Source organism: Herpailurus yagouaroundi, unplaced genomic scaffold, assembly GCF_014898765.1.
Source record: "Herpailurus yagouaroundi ecotype Mexico unplaced genomic scaffold, PumYag 216, whole genome shotgun sequence".
NCBI classification, from domain to species: domain Eukaryota; kingdom Metazoa; phylum Chordata; class Mammalia; order Carnivora; family Felidae; genus Herpailurus; species Herpailurus yagouaroundi.
Genome location: NW_024412447.1, coordinates 8,819,324 through 8,843,691, shown reverse-complemented (window position 1 = coordinate 8,843,691; position 24,368 = coordinate 8,819,324). Strand labels below are relative to the sequence as shown.

The 24,368-nt window shown below is 43.8% G+C and overlaps 1 protein-coding gene across 1 annotated transcript in view; it reads right to left on the bottom strand.

Annotated features, from left to right (window-relative positions):
* The window catches only part of PRKRIP1 (PRKR interacting protein 1), a 33,385-nt gene that overhangs the window by 8,651 nt on the left and 366 nt on the right, over positions 1-24,368 (bottom strand). The window contains exons 2-5 of the mRNA XM_040456071.1: positions 23,668-23,746; positions 22,304-22,404; positions 15,111-15,196; positions 13,746-13,813 (exon numbers count right to left, since the gene is read on the bottom strand). Coding sequence (XP_040312005.1) covers positions 13,746-13,813; positions 15,111-15,196; positions 22,304-22,404; positions 23,668-23,746 — 334 coding nt within the window. The remainder of the gene's footprint in view (positions 1-13,745; positions 13,814-15,110; positions 15,197-22,303; positions 22,405-23,667; positions 23,747-24,368) is intronic.

The window sequence follows — 24,368 nt, the reverse complement described above, 5'->3', positions numbered from 1 at the left end:
GAAGGAAGGAAGGAAGGAAGGAAGGAAGGAAGGAAGGAAGGAAACCCCACCTAAATCCCACAGTAACAGGAGTATGTACAAGGGACACAGGAGCCAAAGCAAAGTGCCCCCAATGGCCAAAGCTATAACAATTTGAGTAACAAAATAAATAAAGTGGTACTGGATTCGACCTAAAGTATAAAATAAATATCCACAAGTCCATATTGATATAAATAGACAAACAGGGGAGAAGGGACAAATCTGTGAAGGATTTCCAATAATTCATGTAGCATTCCCACCCACACAGAGAGGGTGCATAATCCCCCACTCCATATGTGCGGGCTGCACATAGTGACTTCTTCCCAAAATGTACAGTGTGGGAAGGAGGGAAAAGGAGTGAATTTACAGTAGAAAATCCTGACAAGCACTGCCTCAGCCAGGTGATCGAGGTCAACACATCAATAGTGCCAGTCATCTTGACAGTATACAGCCTTGACATGATGTCATTAAGAATGGAACTTCACCTCTTTGGCCTTCCTCCCCAAAATAAGTAACTCCAGTCTCATCATGAGAAAAATATCAGACCAATCCCAATCGAGGGACACTCTACAGGACACCAGACCCTCAAAACTCTCAAAGGCAAAAAATAAGCAAAGTCTGAGAAACTGTGACTGAATGTAACATGATATCCTGGGTGGGATTCTGGAACAAGAAAAAGGCATTAGAGGTGAAAACTAAAGAAGTCTGAATAAAGTATGGACTTTAGCTAATATATCTATCAATAATTGGTTCATTAATTGTGACAAAGGAACGGTTAACTTCAGATGTTAATAACAAAGGAAGCTGAGTATATGGAAAGCCTTTGTACTATTTTTGCACTTTTTCTGTAAATCTAAAACCATGTTAAAAAGTTTTTATTAAAAAAAAAAAAAAGGACACTGTACCACATTCATGGAACTGGGATTACAGCTGAATAGTGTTGGGAGGAAGAATTTCTTCTGCCCTTCAAGGTCCCTCTAGCTGGATTAAGAATCAAATTGACATGGGACAGTAATAGGAGAAAATCAAATTTAGTTTTGTCTGTATGGGGAATCCAGACAGATACAAAATTCCAAGAACACGCAACACGAAGGTTTGAGTGACATCCTGAGCATAGGAGAGGGCAGGAGCCTGAGGATACAAAGAGGTGGAAAACGTTAGCAGGAAGGTAATAGGAGATGTTTGGAAAACAAAGGTTGTCCTATTGTGCAGATAATTTCTTAGGTAATGAGGAATCTCTATTAATAGCTCTCTTCCTGACAGAGCAGGCGGTTGAGGGGGGAGGTAAAGAGCTTTTCCTGAATCTGCTAGGTTTTGGTTGCTTTTAAGTTACGAAAACTAGTAACAGGAAACCTCACCAAAATGGAGTTGAGGGGTTTTGGCAGGGGGAGGTCTCACACCCTACCATTCAAGGTCAGCTGCAGACCCAACAGGGACAGATGGGCTTGACTTTGCATGTGGTTACTACTCCTCTATCCCAGGCAGAGGAAGAAATGCTTTACTGTGTATCCCCCCCAAAAGCCCAGCCACTGAGAAGCCACCATACTTTGAATTCTCAGTTTACTCCACTGGACTTCCGGTTTGTAACGGCCTTCCCAACTTACCCCTGTCCTCTTTAAAAAAGCATTACCTCGCCTTTGTTCCCCAGACTTGCCTATGGTTTTCTGCAGCTTGTCTGCCCCGACTGCGGTTCTTTTCTATTTCCAAATAACCCCCTTTTGGCTGCTAAGATAACTAGCAATTTTTTTTTAATGTTTTTATTTATTTTTGAGACAGAGAGATAGAGCATGGGCAGGGGAGGGGCAGAGAGAGAAGGAGACACAGAATCTGAAGCAGGCTCCAGGCTCTGAGCTGTCAGCCGAGAGCCCAACGCGGGGCGCAAACTCATGGACTGTGAGATCATGACCTGAGCTGAAGTCAGACGCTCAACCACCTGAGCCACCCAGGCGCCCCAGATTACTAGCAATTTTTATTTTTAAGGTTAACAAACTCAAAATCATGTTCCTGCCAACGTGGCCCATCTTGGGACAGCCTGATCCTGGCTCCTTCAATAGACAACTACATTACAGGATTTAGCAGATTCTATAAACCGAGTAAGCATGTGCAGCACCCTCTGGGAGCAAGGTGGAGGGGACAGTTTGGTTAGGTTGAGGAGGGAGGTTAGATAAGGCTTTACAAAGAGAGAAAACATGGCAAGAGGAAGGAAGGTGGGGGATGACTACAAGCCCTTTGGGCAGAGGGGGATTCAGGGGGCGGGAAAAAGGAAAGAGCGCAGAGCCCAGAGCGCATGAAGTGAGGTGGAGAACAGAGGGGTACACCTGGCGAGGGCAGAGAACCGCTGGAAGGGAGTGGCCAGACCCAACTGGTGGAGAGGCTGGAAAGGAAGAACGGGAACGCGGGAGCTGCTGACTAGATCTCAAGCAGGGTCACCTCGTGGGTAAACACAGAACGTGGAGCCACATCACCTGGGGTCAAATCCTGCCCTGTCCCCTCCCTCCCTCCAGCTCTGTGGGTGCCAGCACTGTTTGGTGCCTAAGGTCCCTCAACTGTAAACTGGGGATACCACAGTGCCTGTCTCTCAGGGTCGTCGGGAGGATCATGTTAGTATTCACAAAGCTCGTACAGCTGGGGGTACATAATACATTTTCAATAAACGTTAGCCATTGTTGTAATTTTTTTTAAGTAAACTCTACCCCCAGGGCTTGAACTCATGACTCTGAGATCAAGAGTCACATGCTCTACCGACCGAGCCAGCCAGGTGCCCCTGGTATTACATAATGTTAAAAAAGAAAAAAGAAGCCCAAAATTGAGTCTTTTGGCCCCCCCCCCCCCCCCAACGACAGCAAACAAGACTTAATGACAGTTTCAACCTATGCCAGGAATGTGACTTTTAAACAGTGGACCTGAAATTTCCAGATCTACACGGGAGAGGTCATCTGAATGATAAACACCCTGCCATTCCCTTTTGCCCTCCCCACAAAGATTTCCCAGCTTGAAACAATCCTTTCTTTTCTTTTGCTTGTATCTTCTTGCCTGACCCTCCTTCCAATAAAAACCTTCCATTTTGTACACCTCCTGGGGGCATCTCTCCACTTGCTAGATGGGATGGTGTCAATTTCATGAATCGCTTAAAATTAAGCCAATTTGATCCTCAAATTGACTCAGATGAATTTTGTTTGAAGTCACATTCTTATCCATGCGGAGGAACATAAAACTTTTTTTTAAGTTTATGTATTTATTTTGAGAGAGACAGAGCAAGCAGGGGAGAGACAGGGAGAGAAGGAGAGACAGAATCCCAAGCAGGCTCTGCACTGTCAGCACAGAGCCCAATGCGAGGCTCGAACTCACAAACCGTGAGATCGTGACCTGAGCCAAAAGCAACAGGCAGACACTTAGCTGACTGAGCCACCCAGGTGCCCCTGGAGGAACAATTTTTTTTAAAAGCCAGCGCTGGCAAGGATATGGCAGAAGTGTACCCCACTGCATTCTGTAGGTGACAGTAACAACTGGAACTACTTTGGGAAGTAGCGTATTTCAAGAGGCACGGAATCTTTTTAGATTCGATGATCTAGTAATTCCCACTGCTAGAAATGTATCTTAAGGAAATAAACCATAAAGGGGGAAGGGAGACAGGTATATAATAGTTGCTAACGTGTCTTCTAAAGAAGATAAAAAACAAATCAAGCTAATGTCTAACAAAAGGGAAAAAGGTTAGACGTATCATAGCACGTCAACTGCTGGATGTCATCAGTCACTGAAAAAATTAGGAAGGACTGGAAATTCTCACCATATTAAATAAAATAAGCAAAACAGAAAACTGTTCATACACTGTAACTACATACAAACGACACGTGCATGTGGCAAGAGACTGAAGCAAAAGAACAGAAAGAGGCTTTACTAGATAACATTTGAGCTGTTTCCATTAGTGCTATACTATTGTTTACATAACATTTTAAAATCCAGGAATCTGACTTTATTCACATATTTTAGGAATACTAAGTAAATGCCACTGAGTGTAACTGAAATGGATACTTTTTATTTTTTGCTTCTTTACTTTTTATTTTTACTTTTTACTTAAAATTTTTTTTAATTTTAGCTTTTTAATTTTTTTTTTTATATTTTATTTATTTTTGAGAGAGAAAGAGAGAGAGACAGAGCACAAGTGGGGGAGGGGCAGAGAGAGAGGGAGACACAGAATCCCAAGCAGGCTCCAGTTTCCAAGCTGTCAGCACAGAGCCTGACACGGGGCTCAAACCCACAAACCATGAGATCATGACCTGAGCCGAAGTCAGATGCTCAACCGACTGAGCCACCCAGGTGCCCCAACTTTTTAAAGTTTATTGGTCTTTGTGATCTCTGTACCCAACATGGGGCTTGAACTCATGACCCCGAGGTCAAGAGCCACAGGCTCTTCTGACTGAGCCAGTCAGTGCCCCAAAACTAGGCTTAACTTTAAAAAAAAAATTTTTTTTTCAACATTTATTTATTTTTCGGACAGAGAGAGACAGAGCATGAACGGGGGAGGGGCAGAGAGAGAGGGAGACACAGAATCGGAAACAGGCTCCAGGCTCTGAGCCATCAGCCCAGAGCCTGACGCGGGGCTCGAACTCACGGACCGCGAGATCGTGACCTGGCTGAAGTCGGACGCTCAACCGACTGCGCCACCCAGGCGCCCCTAGGCTTAACTTTTTAAAAGAACAAATGAACGAATAGACTAGGAAAAAAAAAAAATCCTTCCTTGTACTACTGAATTGTAAGGATGTGGGAAAATATTTATGAGACAATGTTATGTGATAAAATTAGAATAACTATAAATATAGCATTTATATAAATGGATTTATATAATATACACTTAAAAACTGGGATTAAAAAACATGTCATTACAGTGTTAAAGTCACTATTTTCAGTAAGGATTAAAGTTTTTGTGTGTGTGTGTTTTCTTAATGTTTATTGATTTTTTGAAAGAGAGACAGACAGACAGAGCGTGAGTGGGGGAGGGGCAGAGAGAGAGGGAGACACAGAATCCCAAGCAGGCTCCAGGCTCTGAGCTGTCAGCACAGAGCCCGATGCGGGGCTCAAACTCAAACCCCAAGATCATGACCTGAGCCAAAGTCGGAGACTCAACCAACTGAGCCACCCAGGAGCCCCAGGATTAAAGTTTTGACTTTATTCTTTTCTGCATATTCCAAAAATTTTTATTTTTTTAAAGTTATTTATTTTGAAATCCAGAGACAGTGTGAGCAGGGGAGGGGCAGAGAGAGAGAGAGAGAGAGAGAGAGAGAGAGAATCCCAAGCAGGCTCTGCACTGTCAGCACAGAGCCCGATGTGGGGGAACTCACAAAATTGTGAGACCATGACCTGAGCCAAAACTGAGAGTCAGACGCTTCAATGATGAAGCGACCCAGGCCCCCAGATTTCTTTTTTTTAATCAATTGATTGATTAATTTTGAGAAAGAGAGAGCGAGTGAGTGAGCACAAGTGGCAGGGCTCGAGCTCACAAACCTTGAGATCATGAACTGTCTGCATATTCCAAAAATTTCTAAAATGACCATATATTATCTTTATTCTCAAAAGACACAAACAATACGAATAGTTTCTCAACATAGCGCGTATAAGAATTTTGGCACTGAAACAAACAGTTCAATCCAAAACATATATTGAGTTCCTTCTGAACACACAGTTGACGTGAGTCTTGACCGGGGCAATTTTGTCCCCCCTCCCCACTGGCAATGTCTGGAGACCTTTTTTTTTTTTAAGTTTTATTTATTTTCAAGAGACAGCGTGTGGGGGAGAGGCAGACAGAGAGAGGGAGACAGAGAATCCCAAGCAGGCTCCGCACCGGCAGTGCAGAGCCTGATGTGGGGCTTGAACTCACAAACCGTGAGACCATGACCTGAGCCAAAATCAAGAGTTGGATGCTTAACCGACTGAGCCACCCAGGCACCCCAGTCTGGAGACCTTTTTGATTGTCAGTAACCTAGGTAACAGTGGGTCCTACTGGCCTCTAGCAGGTAGAGTTAAACATCCCACAGTGAACAGGATATAGCCCCTCCCAGCAAAGAATTCTTCAGCCCAAAATGTCGATAGCAGGATAGCACAGAGGATGAGAAACTGCTCTTGACATACCTAACAACAAATCACCTGAGGCCACCCTGGGTTTCTTTGATAGGGAGGCCTATGTCAGGACAAGTAACATTGGTGTTAGAACACATCGTTTCAGGAGTTCAAGGTTTCAAAAATCCAGATTGGCTTAATGCCATCCCGTGGTGTTGTTCAGACTGCACTACAGGGTGTCTTCACTGAATTACTGGACCGGCAGGGACAACAAACGGGGAGATTTCCTCGTGAACAACAGAATGGAACTCGTAGCCAGCTGTCCCTTGCTGCTTTTTTAGAAGGGCCTAAAAAGCTGGACCGATTTCAGTCCAAGCCCATCAAGAACCCAGCGGTGCACAGAAGCCACCTTGTGGCACAACTCGGTGTCACCACATTAAGTTTCTATTCATTTCAATCAGACAACAAGAAGATCTATTTTGTCTTTCACAATATGAAAAATAAGGAAGGAAACTGAGAAGGCACAGTAAAAGGCACACACACTGTCTTTATGACCAGCACTCTATCCTGCTCACTGGTACCAAGCACACACAACCATGTATTATTACTGATCACTGTTTAGTACGTATAGGTGCTAACTTCACAATTAAGCGTAAGAGCAGGGCCCATGAATCTGAACAATGATTTTCAAATTTGTTGGTCTGCAGCCCATAGCTGACACTATTCTTTCAGAATCTGAAAGAAAATTTCACAAATACTTAACCAGAGTGTGATGCACTCTGACAATTTCTAGTCTGTTCTATTAATGTCTGGAAAAATGACAGCTGCAGCCTCAAAACTAACTGCATGACTTAGCGAGTGAAGATCACACCCTCGGCTTGAGAAAACACCGTGTTACTGTGGTGTGACTCCAGGATGTGGCATTATGACAAACATCTGTCTTTTTGACAGAACTGAAGTTTAAGACAGGCGGAGACCCAGGGAGAGGGCACAAGGCTGCTATAAAGAGGCTGGAGGCTCCAGATGAAATCTCCCCGAAAACACTAAAGCCTGCTGTAAGATCTCAAATACACTTCATAGCCTTGGGCAAATTAAAGAAAGGCGACAAAACTGTACGGTCAGGTGCACCAAATGTCTAGAAGAGGTTACAAAAGGAGGATTCAAGAGGCCCCAGCTCTGTGATGGTGCCAATGGTCCCCTTCAATTACAGAACCGATTACTAAAAAGTTTATATGCCATTCCAAAGACCCAATACAGGTTCGTTCATTAAGTGCAAACTAACACCTGTTTCTTGTTCTGAGAGAGTTTTTAGACTCACTGGTGAGGGACCACCCCACGCCCCCAAATATAGTAATTACAGCAAGGCATTTGGCAAAGTTATCAAACTACAGAATTTTAGATCGAGAAAGAGCTTATCAGTTACAAGCTAAAAAAGAAATTTCAAATAAGAGAACCCAGATGTTTGAGGTCAGGGTGAGCCAGAAGGAGAGCTAACTCTAGAATTTACCTCTACTGTACTCACTCCATGATCTCATATTACCACTTAGTTTCTTTTTTTTTTTTTTAATTTTTTTTTTCATTTTTTTTTTTTTATTATTTTTTTTTTTGGGACAGAGAGAGACAGAGCATGAACGGGGGAGGGGCAGAGAGAGAGGGAGACACAGAATCGGAAACAGGCTCCAGGCTCTGAGCCATCAGCCCAGAGCCCGACGCGGGGCTCGAACTCACGGACCACGAGATCGTGACCTGGCTGAAGTCGGACGCTTAACCGACTGCGCCACCCAGGCGCCCCACCACTTAGTTTCTTATGCCACGTCTGTTGGTAAGAGGAAAGAAGAGGGAGTCTGGTTGATTTCTTAGTGGGAGAATTAACTCCACACTAAGAGTTTTAACAAACCCATTCCTGCCAGCCTACAAGGAGGAACTCTCCTGTGGATGTTAAAGGGCTCTGGCCCCCACCCAGGCTCAGTCTGGTTCAACATTTTTATCAATGACAAGGGAATTATGTTTATCAAATCTGCCTATGACAACATCAGAAAGACATGGTAGGCAACATGCTGATTTCAGGATATGAATTCAAAAGGATTTTGGAACCTGAATCAACAGAGCCAAGAGCAGCAAGTTAAAATGCAAAAGAGCTAAAGTCCGTGTTTGAATTAAAAACAAAACAAAACAAAAAACAAATAGAAGGTTCCAGGTAAGATAAAGCAAGCACACGGACTCCTTCTCTCCACTGAATATAGTGACAGGACCTGGACAGAATGATGGACTCTTGAGAAGCAAGCAGACTGCGGAAAAAGACCAGCCTACAAAGTGCCACTGGAACGGTTTTGAATTCCTAGGGTTTTTCCCCACTCCAGTATCCCTCAGTCCAGACTCAGATGTTCAACATGCAGAAGTGAAGCCTGGGCGCAGACAGAACACAAGAAACCCTCCGCTTGTAGTCTGAGGAGTAAGAAAGGGGGTTCCCGATGCTCAGAGTAAGGGAAATTCTGTGCTTCTTTGTTCTCCATTCTCTCACACCCTAGCTCCCAGGCCATTCTGCCAGAGGCACAGCGGCAACAGCAACTGCGGCGGCAACGGGGGCCTGCTGGCACAAACACTTCGAAAGAGGGGAGCCTTTCTCTCCCATCAGAGGAGCTGTGGGTCCTAAGATAGCCGGGCAAGCCTGCCGCTTTCCCCCTCCGTCCTGGATGCAGGGGCAACTGGAGGAAGGACGAACCAGAGTGGTAACTAAAGCCCCGGCCTTCTGCCTGGAGTTCTGAAAAGGAGAGTCCTAGGGATCCGGAGAGTACAGGAGCAGTCACGGAGAAAAAGATTAGAACCTCCCGAATCCCTGGGCTCACGCTGACAAGCACACGTATGGATGTGGCCCTAGTCATCATACCAAATGCTCTGAGAACCCAACCGACACTGGAGCCGCAACCACAACCTACAGAAGGCTGGCGAGAACCAGGCTGCCTGCCTGCTAAAATAAGTACCAACAAGACCAAAGCCTCATGATAGAGTATTCAAAATGCCCAGGATACAGTGGACAGTTACTTGACATATGAAAAATCAGGAAAATCTCGACTTGCACAGGGAAAGACAATCAACAAATGCCAATGCTAAGATGACTTAGATGCTGGAGTAACCAAATACTTTAAAGCAGTTGCTTAGAAATCTTTCCGGGAAGAGTGAACACTCACTCTCGAAATGAATGGAAAGAGAGAAAACTGCAGCAAATAGAAGGCATATAAAGAAGAATCTACTGGAAATTTCAGGACTTTTCTGAAAAAACACAGTAACTGAGATAAAAAAAATCCATTGGAAAGGATCAACAGCAGAATAGATGGCATAGGAAAGAGATAGTTTGAAGTCAGATCAGTAGGAATTATCCAATAGGAAGACCAGAAACAAAAACGATTGAATAAAAATTTTTCCAAAAAAATTTTGTTTTTAATTTAATTTACATCCAAGTTTGCAGCATATGGTGCAACAATGATTTCAGGGGTAGATTCCTTAATGCCCCTTACCCATTTAGTCCATCCCCCCTCCCACAACCCTTCCAGTAACCCTCTGTTTGTTCTCCATATTCAAGAGTCTCTCATGTTTTGTCCCCCTCCCTGTTTTTATATTCTTTTTGCTTCCAAAATTTTTCCAAATTTGACAAAAGACAAACAGGCCTACAGATTGAAGTAGCTCAGTGAAATCCAAACAGGATTAAACCAAAGAAATCCATGTGCAGACCCATCATAATCAAACTGTTGACATCTAAAGACAGAAATATTAAAAGCAGCCAGATAAAAATAATGATAGAACAACCTCAATAGTTATAAAATTTTCATCAGAAACCATGCAGGCCACAGAAAGTGGCATGGTATTTCTAAAGTGCTGGAAGAAAAAACTGCCAACCCAAAATTTTTTTTTAAGTTCATCTTTTGAAAGAGGGGTAGGGGGAGAGATTGAGAGTGAGTAAGCAAGTGCAGGCAGGGGAGGGGCAGAGAGAGAGAGAGCAGGCTCCACAATGACAGTGTGGAGCTCAAACAGTGAGATCATGACCCAGTGTGGGGCTCGGACTCACAAACAGTGAGATCATGACCTAAGCCAAAATCAAGAGTCAGACACTTAACCGATTGAGCCACCAAGGTGCTCCCTAAATTTTATATCTAGTGAGAATGTCCTTCAGGAACAAAGGTGATATAAAGACAGCCTCATATGAAGAAAAGCAAAGAAAATTCATAGCCAGCAGACCTCTTCTAACCAAATGACTGAAGGAAGTTCTTCAGACAGAAAGGAAATGATGCCAGAGGTAAGCTTGGAACATCAGGGACAAAGGAGGAACAACAGAAATGTTACTATCTGGTTACTATTATTATTCTAGACAATTCTCCTCCTGATCTTGAAAATGTACTGGATGATTGAAAACAAAAATAACATTATCCACTAGGGTTTTCAATGTATGTAGATGTAATACATAAGACAACCACAACATAAAAGGGCAAGAGACCTATATGGTGACAAGTTTCTACATTCCACTTAAATACCGATTCTAAGTAGACTGTGAAAGGAGTACATATATAGCAAGCTGCAGAGGAACAACTAAAAAGCTAGAAAGAGGGATATAGTTAAAAACACAATACATTAAAGTGAGATAAAAAATGTTCAAATAATACAAAAGACAGAGAAAAAGAAACAGAGAAATACAGAAGGAACAACAGAAAAACCCCCAAATAAAATGGTAGCCCTAAAATCCAAACATATCAATATAACAAGGTAGAGACTCTAAGAATGGGGAGGGGGAAACCCATGACTCAAACATCTGATATCTACATGAAACATATTTATTCAGAAGAAAAAATTTTTTAAGTTTATTAGTGCATTTTATTTTTAAATGTTTATTTTTGAGAGAGACAGAGGCACGCGCATAAACGGGATGGGCGGAGAGAGAAAGGGAGACATAGAATCTGAAGCAGTCTCCAGGCTCTGAGCTGCCAGCGCAGAGCCTGACACAGGGCACGAACCCACAAACTGTGAGATCACGACCTGAGCTGAAGTCAGACACCCAAATGACCGAGCCACCCAGGTGCCCCAAGAAACATTTCCAATATAGGCAGGGTAAAGTCTAAAGGGATGGAAGCACTTTCAGAATGGCAGAGGAAGGATCTCTAAAAATCTGCTCCTCCATAAAAATAATTAAGAACATCAACAATTGTCAAAACCAACTTTTTCAGAACTCTGGAAACGCTCCTTGGATTGTTCAAGAAAAATGGCTGAACCTTGGTAAGTACAGCAAGTTCTGTGATTCTAACGTCTCTCTCTCACCATATCCAAGGTAGCCCTCATCACCACAGCAGTTGTGGAAGCCAACCGCCTGGCAGCCACTGGAGGAAGAAAACTGTTGGAAGGTCCTCAGAGGTTCCATACTCAGAGCACTGTCCCTACGTGAGCTGTCTAGCTGCTCCCCAGAAACTTCCACTCCCAAGGCTTATCTTCATTCAACCTTAGTGCAAACAGCCCTTTCTCAAGGGTGGTCGTCAAAAACAACCAGTGGCAACTGTTTAACATTGCAGCTGCCTAAGGTATTAACAGTTGGAGTAATCAAGAAATCCATCAAAACCTGAGGAAAAGCTGGGAATTTAGACAGTCACATGCAGAGCTGTGTACATGTCTAAGAAAGACAAGTGATGGTCCTAATCTCACCTCTGGCTGACCTTGAAGCTCTGTGCAAGGAGGGCATGAAGGCCAAAGCAAATTGTGAACCGCCTGCCAAAACGTTGAAGGCATGTTCCTACAGATATGTAGAGCCCCTCGGCAAAGGCTGTGAGACTTGGAAGTTCAAAGAAATCTCTACTCTTCAGCTGACCACTAAGCTAACAAAGCAGACCCAATAAAGAATGCAGGCTTTACAAAATTAGCTCAGGAAATTCACTAAACACTAAATAACAGCAATGACAACACAAAGAAAAAATAAATCACCTAGAGACAAGGACCTTTCTATATCCTGATGTCATGGGTCCAAGCTACACTACCTCCTTCAATATAACACGAGACTGGCTCGGGGCGCCTGGGTGGCTCAGTCGGTTCAGTATCCGACTCTTGATTTTGGCTCAGGTCATGATCCCAGGGTCATGGGATTGAGCCCTGCATCAGGCTTTGCACTGAGTGTGACGCCTGTTTGGGATTCTCTCTCCTTCTTTCTCTCCCCTACTCACACATGCGCTCGCTCCGTCTAAAATAAATAAAACAAAAAACCAAAAACCGTGAGATTGGCTCCTGTGCCCAATCCTCCAGCCCTTGGATCAGTACTGGATGTTCCTGTGTGTGTGGGGAGGAAGAGGGCTGGGAAAGTAATGAGGTGGTTTCTTTCAGGGATGAGGTCCTAGCAATCACATTTCAGTGTTATAAAAGAAATGATTCTAAGAAATGGGAAGGAAGAGTGTAAGACTATACCATACAGAGGGTGTCACGCAGTATATTTACAAACCATAAGGAAACTGATCCTGGAAGGGACCAATCATATTTAGTGTGTCAGTGAAAGTCTGACTTTATCTTAAGACCAAAACTCACAACCGTCTAACCAGGAACCGTGCCTAGTCAATCAGGGAACAACCACCAATTCAGTAATGTGTATGCACTTGTCGTTTTTTGGTCTCTTAGCATCTTCGGTCCTTTCCATCTGATGCCCCTCTTTCCCGGGTTCTCAGCTCAGGGGCTCTCAGGGGAGCGGCTGGCACCTCTGGCCATGTGGAGTGCTCAGAGGTGGACAGGACTGGTAGCACTGTGGGACACTGACACGTGATTTACAGTCTCATCCCAGTCCAGGGTGGCAATGTACCCGGCTCCCAGGGATAAATCATGACAGGTTAAACACGGTCACAACAGTTCGGTTTTCTATTCGTCTAGCCTAATAGCAGCAAGGGATGGCAAAGTGACCAGTGAAATATAAAATGCCATCTGTTGGGCACTTCTGGGGGATCTTCTGCTCTTCTGTTAAAATACCAGCATCCCCTGCACTTCTCTCCCCTTTGGACACAGGTATGATGCCAGGAGCCACAGGAGCCATCTCACACCCACAAAGTAAAGGCCAAGAGAAGTACAGGGGATACTGGGCCTGCCACTCCTGAGCTGCTGAACCACAAGAGGCTGCCACCTACCACCAGATTTCTTATTAAGTGAGAGAAATGAACTCTTCTTTGTTTAACTACTGCTAGTTTTCTGGTTTGTTGTTGTTTTTTTTTTTATAACCCAAAGCATTCTTAACTGACTTGCCAAGTGACTCCATCAGGGCCAAAAAAACACAAAAGCACTTTTGCGAGGGACATCCCCTCAGTCTTTCCTACTGGACAAGAATGAGGCACGGTGCAGCCCCAGGTACCCCACAACCACAGGGAGGACATGCACCTGCCTGAGGACAAGGAGCCAGGGGACAGAGGGAGACAAAGAAGGCCAGTAACATCACTGAGCTCATTTACTAGCCATCCCTGAAGGGAGGTCTGTCCTGACTTAATGCCAGTCAGCATCTTTCTTTTTGCTTACACCAGTTTAACATTCTGACACTTGCAATTAAATGAGTCCTAACTAATGGAAATAAGTCCTCGTGTCTTCAGTGGCCAGCCAACCAGCTCCAAATTCTAAATCTCACTCCTGATAGGTGAGAAAGATCCCAACCAAGAAAAGCAGGTACCACTCACCTTCTTTTTGTTTCTTCTGTTCAAGTTTCATCTTCTTTGCCAATAATTTCTTCTCTTTTAACTTCTGGCTACAAATATAAAATAAATCTATTAATTCCCCCACTACCTTACTATATATTTTAGAAAACAAATAACTACTTATGGAATGTTTAAAGACCTTACAATTACACAAACACTACAATAATGAAATGGAAGAAATACTTTCTCATGATTCTGCTACTCCAACACCATCAACATTATCAAGCAGTTTTCTTCTTGAATCAAAATGAAACAACCTTTCAGAGTCTTGAGGTGATTAAAACAATCTCAGAAACATTGCGAGAGATTTTTCATTCCAAGATGTTTAGGGACTGTTTTTATTTATTTATTTTTATTTATTTGTTTAGGTGGCACTTCATTGCAGCCATCAGCAAAGGTCAGATTTCCGAAGCTGGTAAAGGCTGGGCAGCATTTCCATGTGAAATGTTACAGCTTTACAGGTTTTGTTTCTTATTTAATTCTACATGCAGAAACTGGAACATGAAATAAAAGAAAAAATACAAAACAGAAAAAAAGATGTAATCAAGTTGCAGCATACAGATGTGCTCTTCAACTACCTTTACTATGCCTATTGGAAAGCAAAAGAAAAAGAACTATCCCACTACACGAACAGATTGCCAGAAACAGACTAAGAATGAAGGACCGTTCAGGAGCGCCTGCGTGGCTCAGTTGGTCAAGCGTCTGACTCTTGATTTTGGCGCAGGTCATGATCTCATGGTTAGTGAGTTCGAGCCCCACGTTGGGCTCTGTACTGACAGTGTGGAGCCTGCTTGGGATTCTCTCACCCCTTCTCTTTCTGCCCCTACCCTGCTCGTGCTCTCTCTCTCAAAATAAATAAATAAACTTAAATAAGTAAACGAATAAATAAGAATTAAGGACTGTTTTCAGAATCCTGCTCAGCTCTTTAAAAGTCGAGGGAGTATTTATTAAAACACACACACACACATGCAGCCTACATGCTCACATGATGTCACTGAGGGAGGTCACACACCCTAATTTAAGGAACAAGCTAAGGGAACCTTACTCACAGCATATTGTTAAACTTGGTGTTAAAATACAGAAGGGAAGGAGACCCAGAAATCCATGTGAGCACCAAAGTGCTGACCTGAGCTATGGAGAATCTGTACGGGGGAAGGGGGATGTAGTGGTAGTAAGTGACTTAATCTCTCCTCGGTTATTGGAAGAAAGGCCATTCCTCTACTGGGTAACACCTAAGACCTTGACAGGTCATAAGGTGAACTTCTGACCGCAAGGACGACTCATTCCCCAGCTTTCACATTTCTGCCTTTAAGTTTCATCGGTTATGAGAAGCCACAAAGCCCTTACCGCTTTTTTCGGCGCTTTGCTGTCTGCTCTTCTGCAGCAATTTTATTTCTCTCCAGTCTCTTCTGAAACTCTGCATCCAATTTTTGCTGTGAAAAAACACATCATTTAGACACACTCTGGGCTGGGTATGGGAGCTCTGGAAGTCACACCACTGGGGGTGCCATAGGCACATCCGGGTCTCTGGGGCCACCGTAACCATTAAGAGGATGCCCCCAGTATCTGGTTCTCCGATGGCGAAAGTTACTTCGTTCCGTAGGGTGGCAGTCATACACAAAATACGAGAGCATGAGAAGGTGCACACTGTGTATTCCCTGAAGGCAGAGGAAGAATTACCGGCTACGTAGCCAGGGCCTTGGCTAGTGTGACATTGTGATTTACAGTAAGAAACGTATACAGCTGACCTTTGAACAACACAGGTTTGAACTGTGCGGGTCCACCTACATGCGGATTTTTTCGATAAATACAGTCCAGTACTGTATTTTCTCTTCCTCGGTAAGAGAAACATTCTTTTCTCTAGCTTATTTTATTATTTAACATTCTTTTCTCTAGCTTACTTTATTATAAGAATACAGTATATAATACACGTAACCAAATATATGTTAACTAACTACATTATCAGGCTTTGGGTCAACAGTTAAGGCTATTAGAGTTTTAGGAAAGTCAAAAGTTATATACAGATTTTACTGAATAGTGGAGGGGTTGGTGCCCCTAATCACCTGCTAATAGTCAACTGTATTTGGTCTTCATCCATTACTTCTGGAACGTGGTTCCAAAAGCTCCTATAAATTTCCTATTCAAGAGCCACAGGGGCACCTTTTGTTATAATACTTAATTATGTTCCCAGTTTCTGAAATAGCTCCCAAGAGAAAGGTGAAATGGTGTCTTTTTTTTATAACAAGCCCCTTTTCAACCACAGGAGTTTAAGTTAATGAGTGAGTTCTGGAAAGCCCTTAAGGAGCCGGGCTGGTCACCGGGGTAACTTTCAGCCCCACCTCCTGTGCTCCAGGGAGGGAGAGGAGCTGCAGGCTGAACTAACTGCCAAATGCCAATGAGTTGATCAATTGTGCCTTAGTATGCCTCCAAAACCCCAAAAAGATGGGGTTCAGATGGTTTCCGAGTTGGTGAACATGTGGAGGGGCTGGGAGGGGACAGAAGCTCTGTGCCCCCTTCTTCCACCTGGCTTCTCCTGAGTTCTGTGAGTCCCTCTGAGCAACTTAATTGAACCTGAGGAGGGAGTGGTGGGGGACCTCTAATCCACAGCCAGTCGGTCAGAAGGACAGGGGACAACACCTGGGCCTGGGACTGGCCTTTGAGGTGGTTGGGGGAGGGGAGGCAGTCTCATGGGACTGAGCCCGTTGAACATGTGGCATTGGACATTCTTGCCTGGTGGATGGCATCAGGATTGAGTTAAACTGTAGGATGCTCAGCTAGCGTCACAGAATTGCTTGGTGTGAGAGAAATCCCCACATACTTGGTGACCAGAAGTGTCAGAAGAGAAGCAGAGAACTGAGAGTAGAGGAGACACACAGGAGCACGTTTTTTCCTTACGGTGACCTGGGCTCATCAGATGGAACAGCCAGAGAGGTGGAACCATGGGATTTTCAAGTCCTAATGATGACAGTCATCAGGTGACTGATTCCACAGCAAGACAACACCCAGTGCCATCACTGCTACTAAGCACATACATGTGTCACACAGGAATACGTGAGTGTACACACGTCCATACAAAGCCAACCCTTGTATTATCCCTTCCTAGCAGCTCCCTGTCTCTGAGCCTTTGTTTTCTCACCTATAAAATGGGGAAAAGACCAATTCCTCTCTCCCAGAGCCTTTAGAAAGGATAACACATGATAACCTACTAGAAAGCACTTGTAAACCACAAAGATACAATGATCTAAAATGCCGTCTCTGAGGTGCGTAGGTGGCTCAGTCGGTTAAGCGTCCAACTTCGGTGCAGGTCATGACCTCACAGTTCGTGAGTTCGAGCCCCGCATCGGGTTCTGTGCTGACAGCTCGGAGCCTGGAGGCCTGCTTCGGAGTCTGTCTCACTCTCGCCCCTCCCCCACTTGCGCTGTCTCTCTCCCTCTCAAACAATAAAATTAAATTTAAAAAAATAATAAAATGCCATCTCTTTCTTCTAGTCAAAGCCTTAAAGGTCAACAGAGTAAATAAGGGGCCAGCAGAGGACAAGGTGGCTTCGACCCCTCTGCTGGCCTGCACTGCCAGGGCTGTGTGGCTCTGCTTAGAGTGATGCAGAAACTCTCTGAGAGCAGAGATCATGAAATAAGAGGAGTCAGGACGCCTGGCTGGCTCAGTCCGAAGAACGTGCAACTCTTGATCTCGGGGTGGCGAGTTCCAGCCCCCCGCTGGGTACAGAGATCACTAAAAAAAATAAAATAAATAAAACAGGGTACCTGGGTGGCTTAGTCAGTCGAGCGTCTGACTCTTGATTTCGGCCCAGGGTTGTGGGATGGAGCCCCGAGTTGGGCTCCGCGCTGAGCACGAAGCCTGCTTAAGATTCTCTCCCTCTCCCCCCACTGGGCCCTCTCCCCCACTCACACTCTAAAATAGAAAGTAAAAAATAATAGGTAAATACGGAAAAAAAGAGAGAAGGGTCTCCTTTCAAGGAACTCAGTTCCGATTAGAGCACCAGAAAGCAAACGACTTAAAAGGAAAAGCATGTGGTCTGTTCACAGCTGGACCGTAAACTCACTCTGCTGCCGGAGCAGCTGCAGCCAACAAGTGACCCACCGGAGCCCCGTCGGGCTTGGCAGGACTTGAGCTCACCACGAGCTCTTCCAGTGGCGACGCCGTTAGTCACCGTGAAAGGTGAGGACACCCTTGCCTCTTTGTTTCTTCTAACCTCAGAGCCTGTCTTTAGCCGTGTGAAATAAGAACCTGCGTGTCTGTGTGGATTCAAGGTCTGTGAAACATTTTTCTGTATTTTCCCTGGGTCTTTGATCGATGTATAAAAACCAGACTAGCTGATGGTAGTTGAGCCAACAGCCTGCTCTGTTTCCTTCCCTCTAAAATAGTTTCAATATGTAAAGTAGTTTCAAAATGAAGCTAAAGTAGCTTCAGATAGTTTCTACATAGAGTTTTATTTATTCTTGGTAATGGAAAACCCACTACAGTGACTAGGTAGAGGTGTGACCAGCCACCAGAAACTCCCCACTAGAATTGAGAATGCCACATCCAGAGGACGGCAGTAGCTGGAGAAGAACCACCAACAACTGGGGGCCAAGAGAGACGGAGGACAAGCAAACAGCAGGTGAAACCCACCACGGCAATGATTCCCTTCTGTTCCAAAATCATAAAGGTATTTTTCAAACTCAATTTTTGGCCATTCCAGTAAATTTTTACATATTTTCTTCTGTATCATATCTATCCCTTTAATAATTTCCCTGGCATTTTACGTTGGAAAATTTCCAACATAGAAAAGTTGAAGGAATCATACAGCCTGTATACCCACCACTAAATCCTACAGACATTTTGCTACTTGCTTTAGCACATGCCTGTCCACCTATCTATCCCTCTATCCTTCCGTCAATCCATTTCTTTTTAACACATTTCAAAGTAAGTTGCAGACACCAGGACATTTCACCTCTAAAGATTTAAGCATGCATATCATCAACTAGAGTTTAATATTTGTTAACGGTTTTTCTGTTTTTTTCCACTTAAGGTAATACATACAACAAAATGATCAAATCTAGAGTGTACAATGTAATCACACCAGAAAGTTCCCTCGTACCTTTTCTTATCCAACTCAGAAACAACTATTCTGATTTTTAAAAAGTGTTTATTTTGACAGGGTGAGAGAGCTCAAGAGAGAGCTCGAGAGAATCCCAAGCAGCCTCTGCTGTTAGCATAGAGTCAGGTGCGGGGCTTGAACCCATAAACCATTGAGACCACGACCTGAGTGGAAATCAAGAGTTGGACGCTTAACCAACTAAGTCACCCAGGAGCCCCTGATTTTTTTTTTTTCTTTACATACATTAGTTTTCCCTCTTGTAGAACTTCATATAAATGGAATTTTACAGTGTGGTCTCTTTTATGCAAGGCTTCTTTCACTCAGCATGTTGTAAGAATCATCCACACTGTTGCATATATCAGTAGTTTATTCCTTTTTATTGCTAAGTAGTATTCTATTTTTTGTGAATGATTATTTTAATGTTTGTTTTTGAGAGACAGAGCGCGAGTTGGGGACAGGGAGAGACAGAGGGAGACACAGAGTCTGAAGCAGGCTCCTGACTCTGAGCTGTCAGCGCAGAGCCCGATGCAGGGCTAGAACTCACGAACTGTGAGATCATGACCTGCATTGAAGTTGGACGCTTAACCGCCTGAGCCACCCAGGTACCCCTTGTGAATGATTATTTTAAATTTTTAAAGCATTTTATTTCCTTTATATAGGAAAAAGTTCTACAGTGAGTTAATTTTTTTTAAAGGGAATCATTGGAAAACCACATGCTGTTGCCCAAAGTGGTTTCCTCCTTTATAAAAAGCAAATAAGAGATACCTGGGTGGCTCAGTCAGTTAAGTGTCTGACTCTATCTTAGCTCAGGCCTTGATCTCAAGGTGGTGACTTCACAATACAAATACATATCATTTTAAAGCATGTGAATCTCTAAAACACACAAACGTATTCCATGAAAAAATAGGCACCATAGGCAGAGTGAGGAAAAGGTCCTACATTGCATGGTGTAAGATTAAGAATGAGAGGTAATCTCTCATACATGTTAAAAGGAGAAATCAGGGGCGCCTGGGTGGCTCAGTCAGTTGGGCGTCTGACTTCGGCTCGAGTCATGATCTCGCGGTTCACGAACTCAAGCCCTGTGTCGGGCTCTGTGCCGACAGCTCAGAGCCTACAGCCTGCTTTGGAGTGAGGGAGGGAGGGAGGGAGGGAGTGTCTCTGCCCCTACCCCACTCATGCTCTCTCTCTCAAAAATAAATAAAAACATTAAAACAAAAATTTTTAAATAAAAAAATTAAAAAATTTAAAAAGGAGAAATCAAATGTGGGAATCACAAAGAATTTGCCAAAGAATATTTGGTTTTTATTAATTGCCAGGTTGGAAAATAGAAGAGCCCTAAAACATCAGGATTTTTTCTGATTTTTACTAATAGTCAAGAATAAAACATAAAGGAGCACCTAGCACCACTGCAATAAAAAAATCCCTTAAAATCTTGGGGGCGGCTGGGTGGCTCAGTCGGTTAAGTGTCCGCCTTCAGCTCAGGTCATGACCTCACAGTTCATGGGTTCGAGCCCTGCACCAAGCTCTGAACTGACAGTGTGGAGCCTGCTTGGGATTCATTCTCTCTCTCTGTCCCTCCCCAACTTGCACTCTCTCTCAAAATAAATAAACAAACTTTAAAAAAAAAACAACAATTTAAAATCTTTGGGGCACCTGGCTGGCTCAGTCAGTAGAGCACGCAACTCTTGATCTCAGGGTCATGAGTTTGAGCCCCACGTTGGGCATGGAGCCTACTTAAAAACAAGCCCCGCCAAAACTTAAAATCTATGAACAAATATAGTGAGATAAGTATCAAATCTCCATAAGTCATCATTGAGAGACACAAAAATTTTTAAACAAAAAAAGATAAAAGTTTCTAGAGGGGATAACTAAACACTATAACATCCATTCTTATTCAATTTAAGTGACAGACTCAACTCAATTCTAGTAAAAAAAAAAAAAAAAATCCAACACAATTTTTGGTGTGGATAAAATAACTCCAAAACTCTCTCTGAAAAATAAATAAAATAAGCGAAATGTCCAAAGAGCATTTTTTAAGAGCAATAAAAAAGAGGTTTCTGGCCCTTCCAGTCAGGTAACAAAAACCTTAATAGTTCTTTAAAAAAAATTTTTTTAATGTTTATTTACTTTTGAGACAGAGAGAGACAGAGCATGAGTGGGGGAGGGACAGAGAGAGGGAGACACAGAATCCGAAGCAGGCTCCAGGCTCTGAGATGTCAGCACAGAGCCAGACATGGGGCTCGAACTCATGAATTGTGAGATCATGACCCGAGCCAAAGTCGGACACTCAACGGACTGGGCCACCCAGGCATCCCTTATGATACAATTTCTGATTTTATTTTTGAAAAAGAGACAGACACAAAGCATGAGTGGGGGAGGGGCACAGAAAGAGGGAGACACAGAATCTGAAGCAGGCTCCAGGCTCTGAGTTGTCAGCACAGAGCCTGACATGGGGCTGGAACCCACGAACCATGAGATCATGACCTGAGCCAAAGTCAGATCCTTAACCACCTGAGCCACCCAGGTGCCCCTCAATTTCTAAAGCCATTCCCAATTCTTATTTGACACCTGTCATGAAGAAATGCCAGTCTCTACGCTAGACAACTCAAAGTAGACACACGCATACACACTATCCACACTAAACACATAGCTGAATGGAATTATAGGCATTCAGCCAAAAAGAGAACAACAGAATGAGAAATAATAACTTAAGTGATGTGCGACATCTTGCTTTCTATTCCATTTCACGGCAAATGGCCTGGAAGGGAGAGAGGCCTCTGCTGTCCTTTCTGCCCAACTGGAAGTCTCCCTTCTCTCATACATCTCCCAGTGGGAGCATCTTGATGTGCTGAATCTGACCTTGGACTAACCTGGATTTACTTGACGTCTGTTTCCCATGCTGACTTAAGAAGGCAGCCTTCACACCAGGTGTATCTTCTCTTCTTTAAATGCCTCTTCCTGGGGAGCCTGGGTGGCTCCGTTAAGCACCCAACTCTTTTTTTTTTTTTTTTTTTTTTTTCCCAACGTTTATTTATTTTTGGGACAGAGAGAGACAGAGCATGAATGGGGAAGGGGCAGAGAGAGAGGGAGACACAGAATCAGAAACAGGCTCCAGGCTCTGAGCCGTCAGCCCAGAGCCTGACGCGGGGCTCGAACTCACGGACCGCGAGATCATGACCTGGCTGAAGTCGGACGCTTAACCGACTGCGCCACCCAGGCGCCCCAAGCACCCAACTCTTAATTTCAGCTTAGGTCACGATCTCATGGTTCCTGAGATCGAGTCCCACATCAGGCTCTGTGTTGCAAGAGCCTGCTTGGGACTCTCTCTTTCTTAAAAAAAAAAAAAAAAAAAGCCAAAAACAGCAGCAGCAGCTTTTTCCTAAAAGTCCCAAGTGTACATTGCCCAAACGCAAGGGCTCAGCCAGCCTTGTCACTCACTGACCTTCTCAGCCATGGCATCCATGTAGTCCTGTCGCTGGTACTCTCTCCGGCGCAGATGCCTGTACACGTGGAACTCTCCACTGCCAGCCCCAGCGCTGGAACCTATAGCCAGGAGAGTCCAGAGTTCTTAATGAAATCCAGTTACCAACACGGGTGACCCTTGATCAAAAAGGACCAAAAAACCAAACTGGAAGTAATGGAAAGGACCATGCCCCACTGAACTCCAGAATCTAGCAGTGACTTGCATAGTGTCGGCATCATTAAAGAATTGTTGCATGAATGTTGAAGGGGAAGTCACTAAAAATTCCACCCTAACGCAGTAGTAAGAGGAGAAAAAGTCTGCAGTTAAGTGACCAGAAACCTAGAAGATCGCTTAAGACCTTTCCCTCCCCTGCCAGATGACTTCACACTTGACACGCTAAATTTCTACTGAGCTGAAAAGATGTCCATGTATATTAAAGGAAAAAGGTAGGTTACTAAATAGTATGTGTAGAATGGCCACATTTTTAAAAATCATTTTTCCGGGGCAAGCCTGGGTGGCTCGGTCGGTTGGGCATCCGACTTCGGCTCAGGTCATGATCTCACGATCCCACGGTCCGTGAGTTCGAGCCCCACGTCGGGCTCTGTGCTGGCTGCTCGGAGCCTGGAGCCTGTGTCGGATTCTGTGTCTCCCTCTCTCTCTCTGCCCCTCCCCTGTTCACGCTCTGTCTCTCTCTGTCTCAAAAATAAATAAAAAAGTAAAAACGTTTAAAAAAAATTAAAAAATAAAATAAAATAAAAATCATTTTTTCTTACACATGAGTGATTTTGACTAGGGGAGTTTAGAAGGCTGTAGCAGCATGCTACAAGAGGAATGATGGAATTATGGGGGTTCAAAATTTTTCAGACCTCTGTTACTTAGTCCTCTTTATAATCAGTATGTTAATTTACAACCACCCAAAATAATAAAGCTATTTCCAGTTAGATTTAAAAAAATATGTTATTTAAACAATGCAGAAGGGATTCCTGGGTGGCTTGAGCACCTGACCCTGATTTCAGCTCAGTCTTGATCTCACAGTTCCTAGGTTTGAGCACAGAGCCTGCTTAGGAATTTCTCTCTCTCCCTCTGTGCCTCATACCGCTTGCGCTGTTTCTCAAAGTAAATAAACTTTTTTTTTAAATGCAGAAGAAAATTCTCTAATGCCAAACTGTAAGCAACAATACCCCTTTGCTGTAAGTACAAAGTTACTGAAACTGAACTTTTTTTTCCTATTATAGATTTAATTAAATGCTAACTGCAGGATTTTTAGATCTACGCTTCAAAAACTATATTTACACACACACACACACACACACACACACACACACACACACACACGACATTACCCATTACATCTCGAACAAATTCTGGGGGAGGCCGGGGTGCCCATTCACTCATTTTTTCTGGAATCGGAACTGCTTTGTCCTGCAACATTTAAACACAAAAGCGTTTTTAAGCACAAACCTGCTGACAATCACATCTCTTAAAACCAAAGCATTTTAACTGGATTGGTGAAGAAAGGCTGCTTTGCTCCTTGGACCTAAAGCCGATTTTCTTCGATGCCTTAGATTTACTTCATCCCATACATCTTTGGGGTCTACCACAGCCCGTGGCCTTGCCAGGGCTACACTTAACTTTCCAAAACAAAACTCAGAAACGTAACTCACCATTTATGGCTGGAAACTTCTAACCCTAACTCTACTACATGTGGAGTCAACCCTTTCTAGCCAAAGGTGTAAGAGACCTCACCCAATTATTTTTATGACTGAGGGAGTGATTTGCTCCGGGTGGCTCAGCCAAAGCCTTTCTAACAATCAGTGCTGTTTAGAAGTTAATAAACCCTTGTGCAAACCCATGAATGCTATCGTTCCAGTCAACCCTTCTGTTCACAGAAAGTTAAACTCTAAGTGTCTAAAAGCACCCTCATCCGGGCTGGGCTCCAACACAAGGACAGAAGAAGCTCAAGGTCTGTGAGGTAGCCTACTCCTTCCTAAGGGCTGGCCCTGGGGTTCGGGTACTCAGTTCCTAAGTCTAGAGGTGGGAGAGG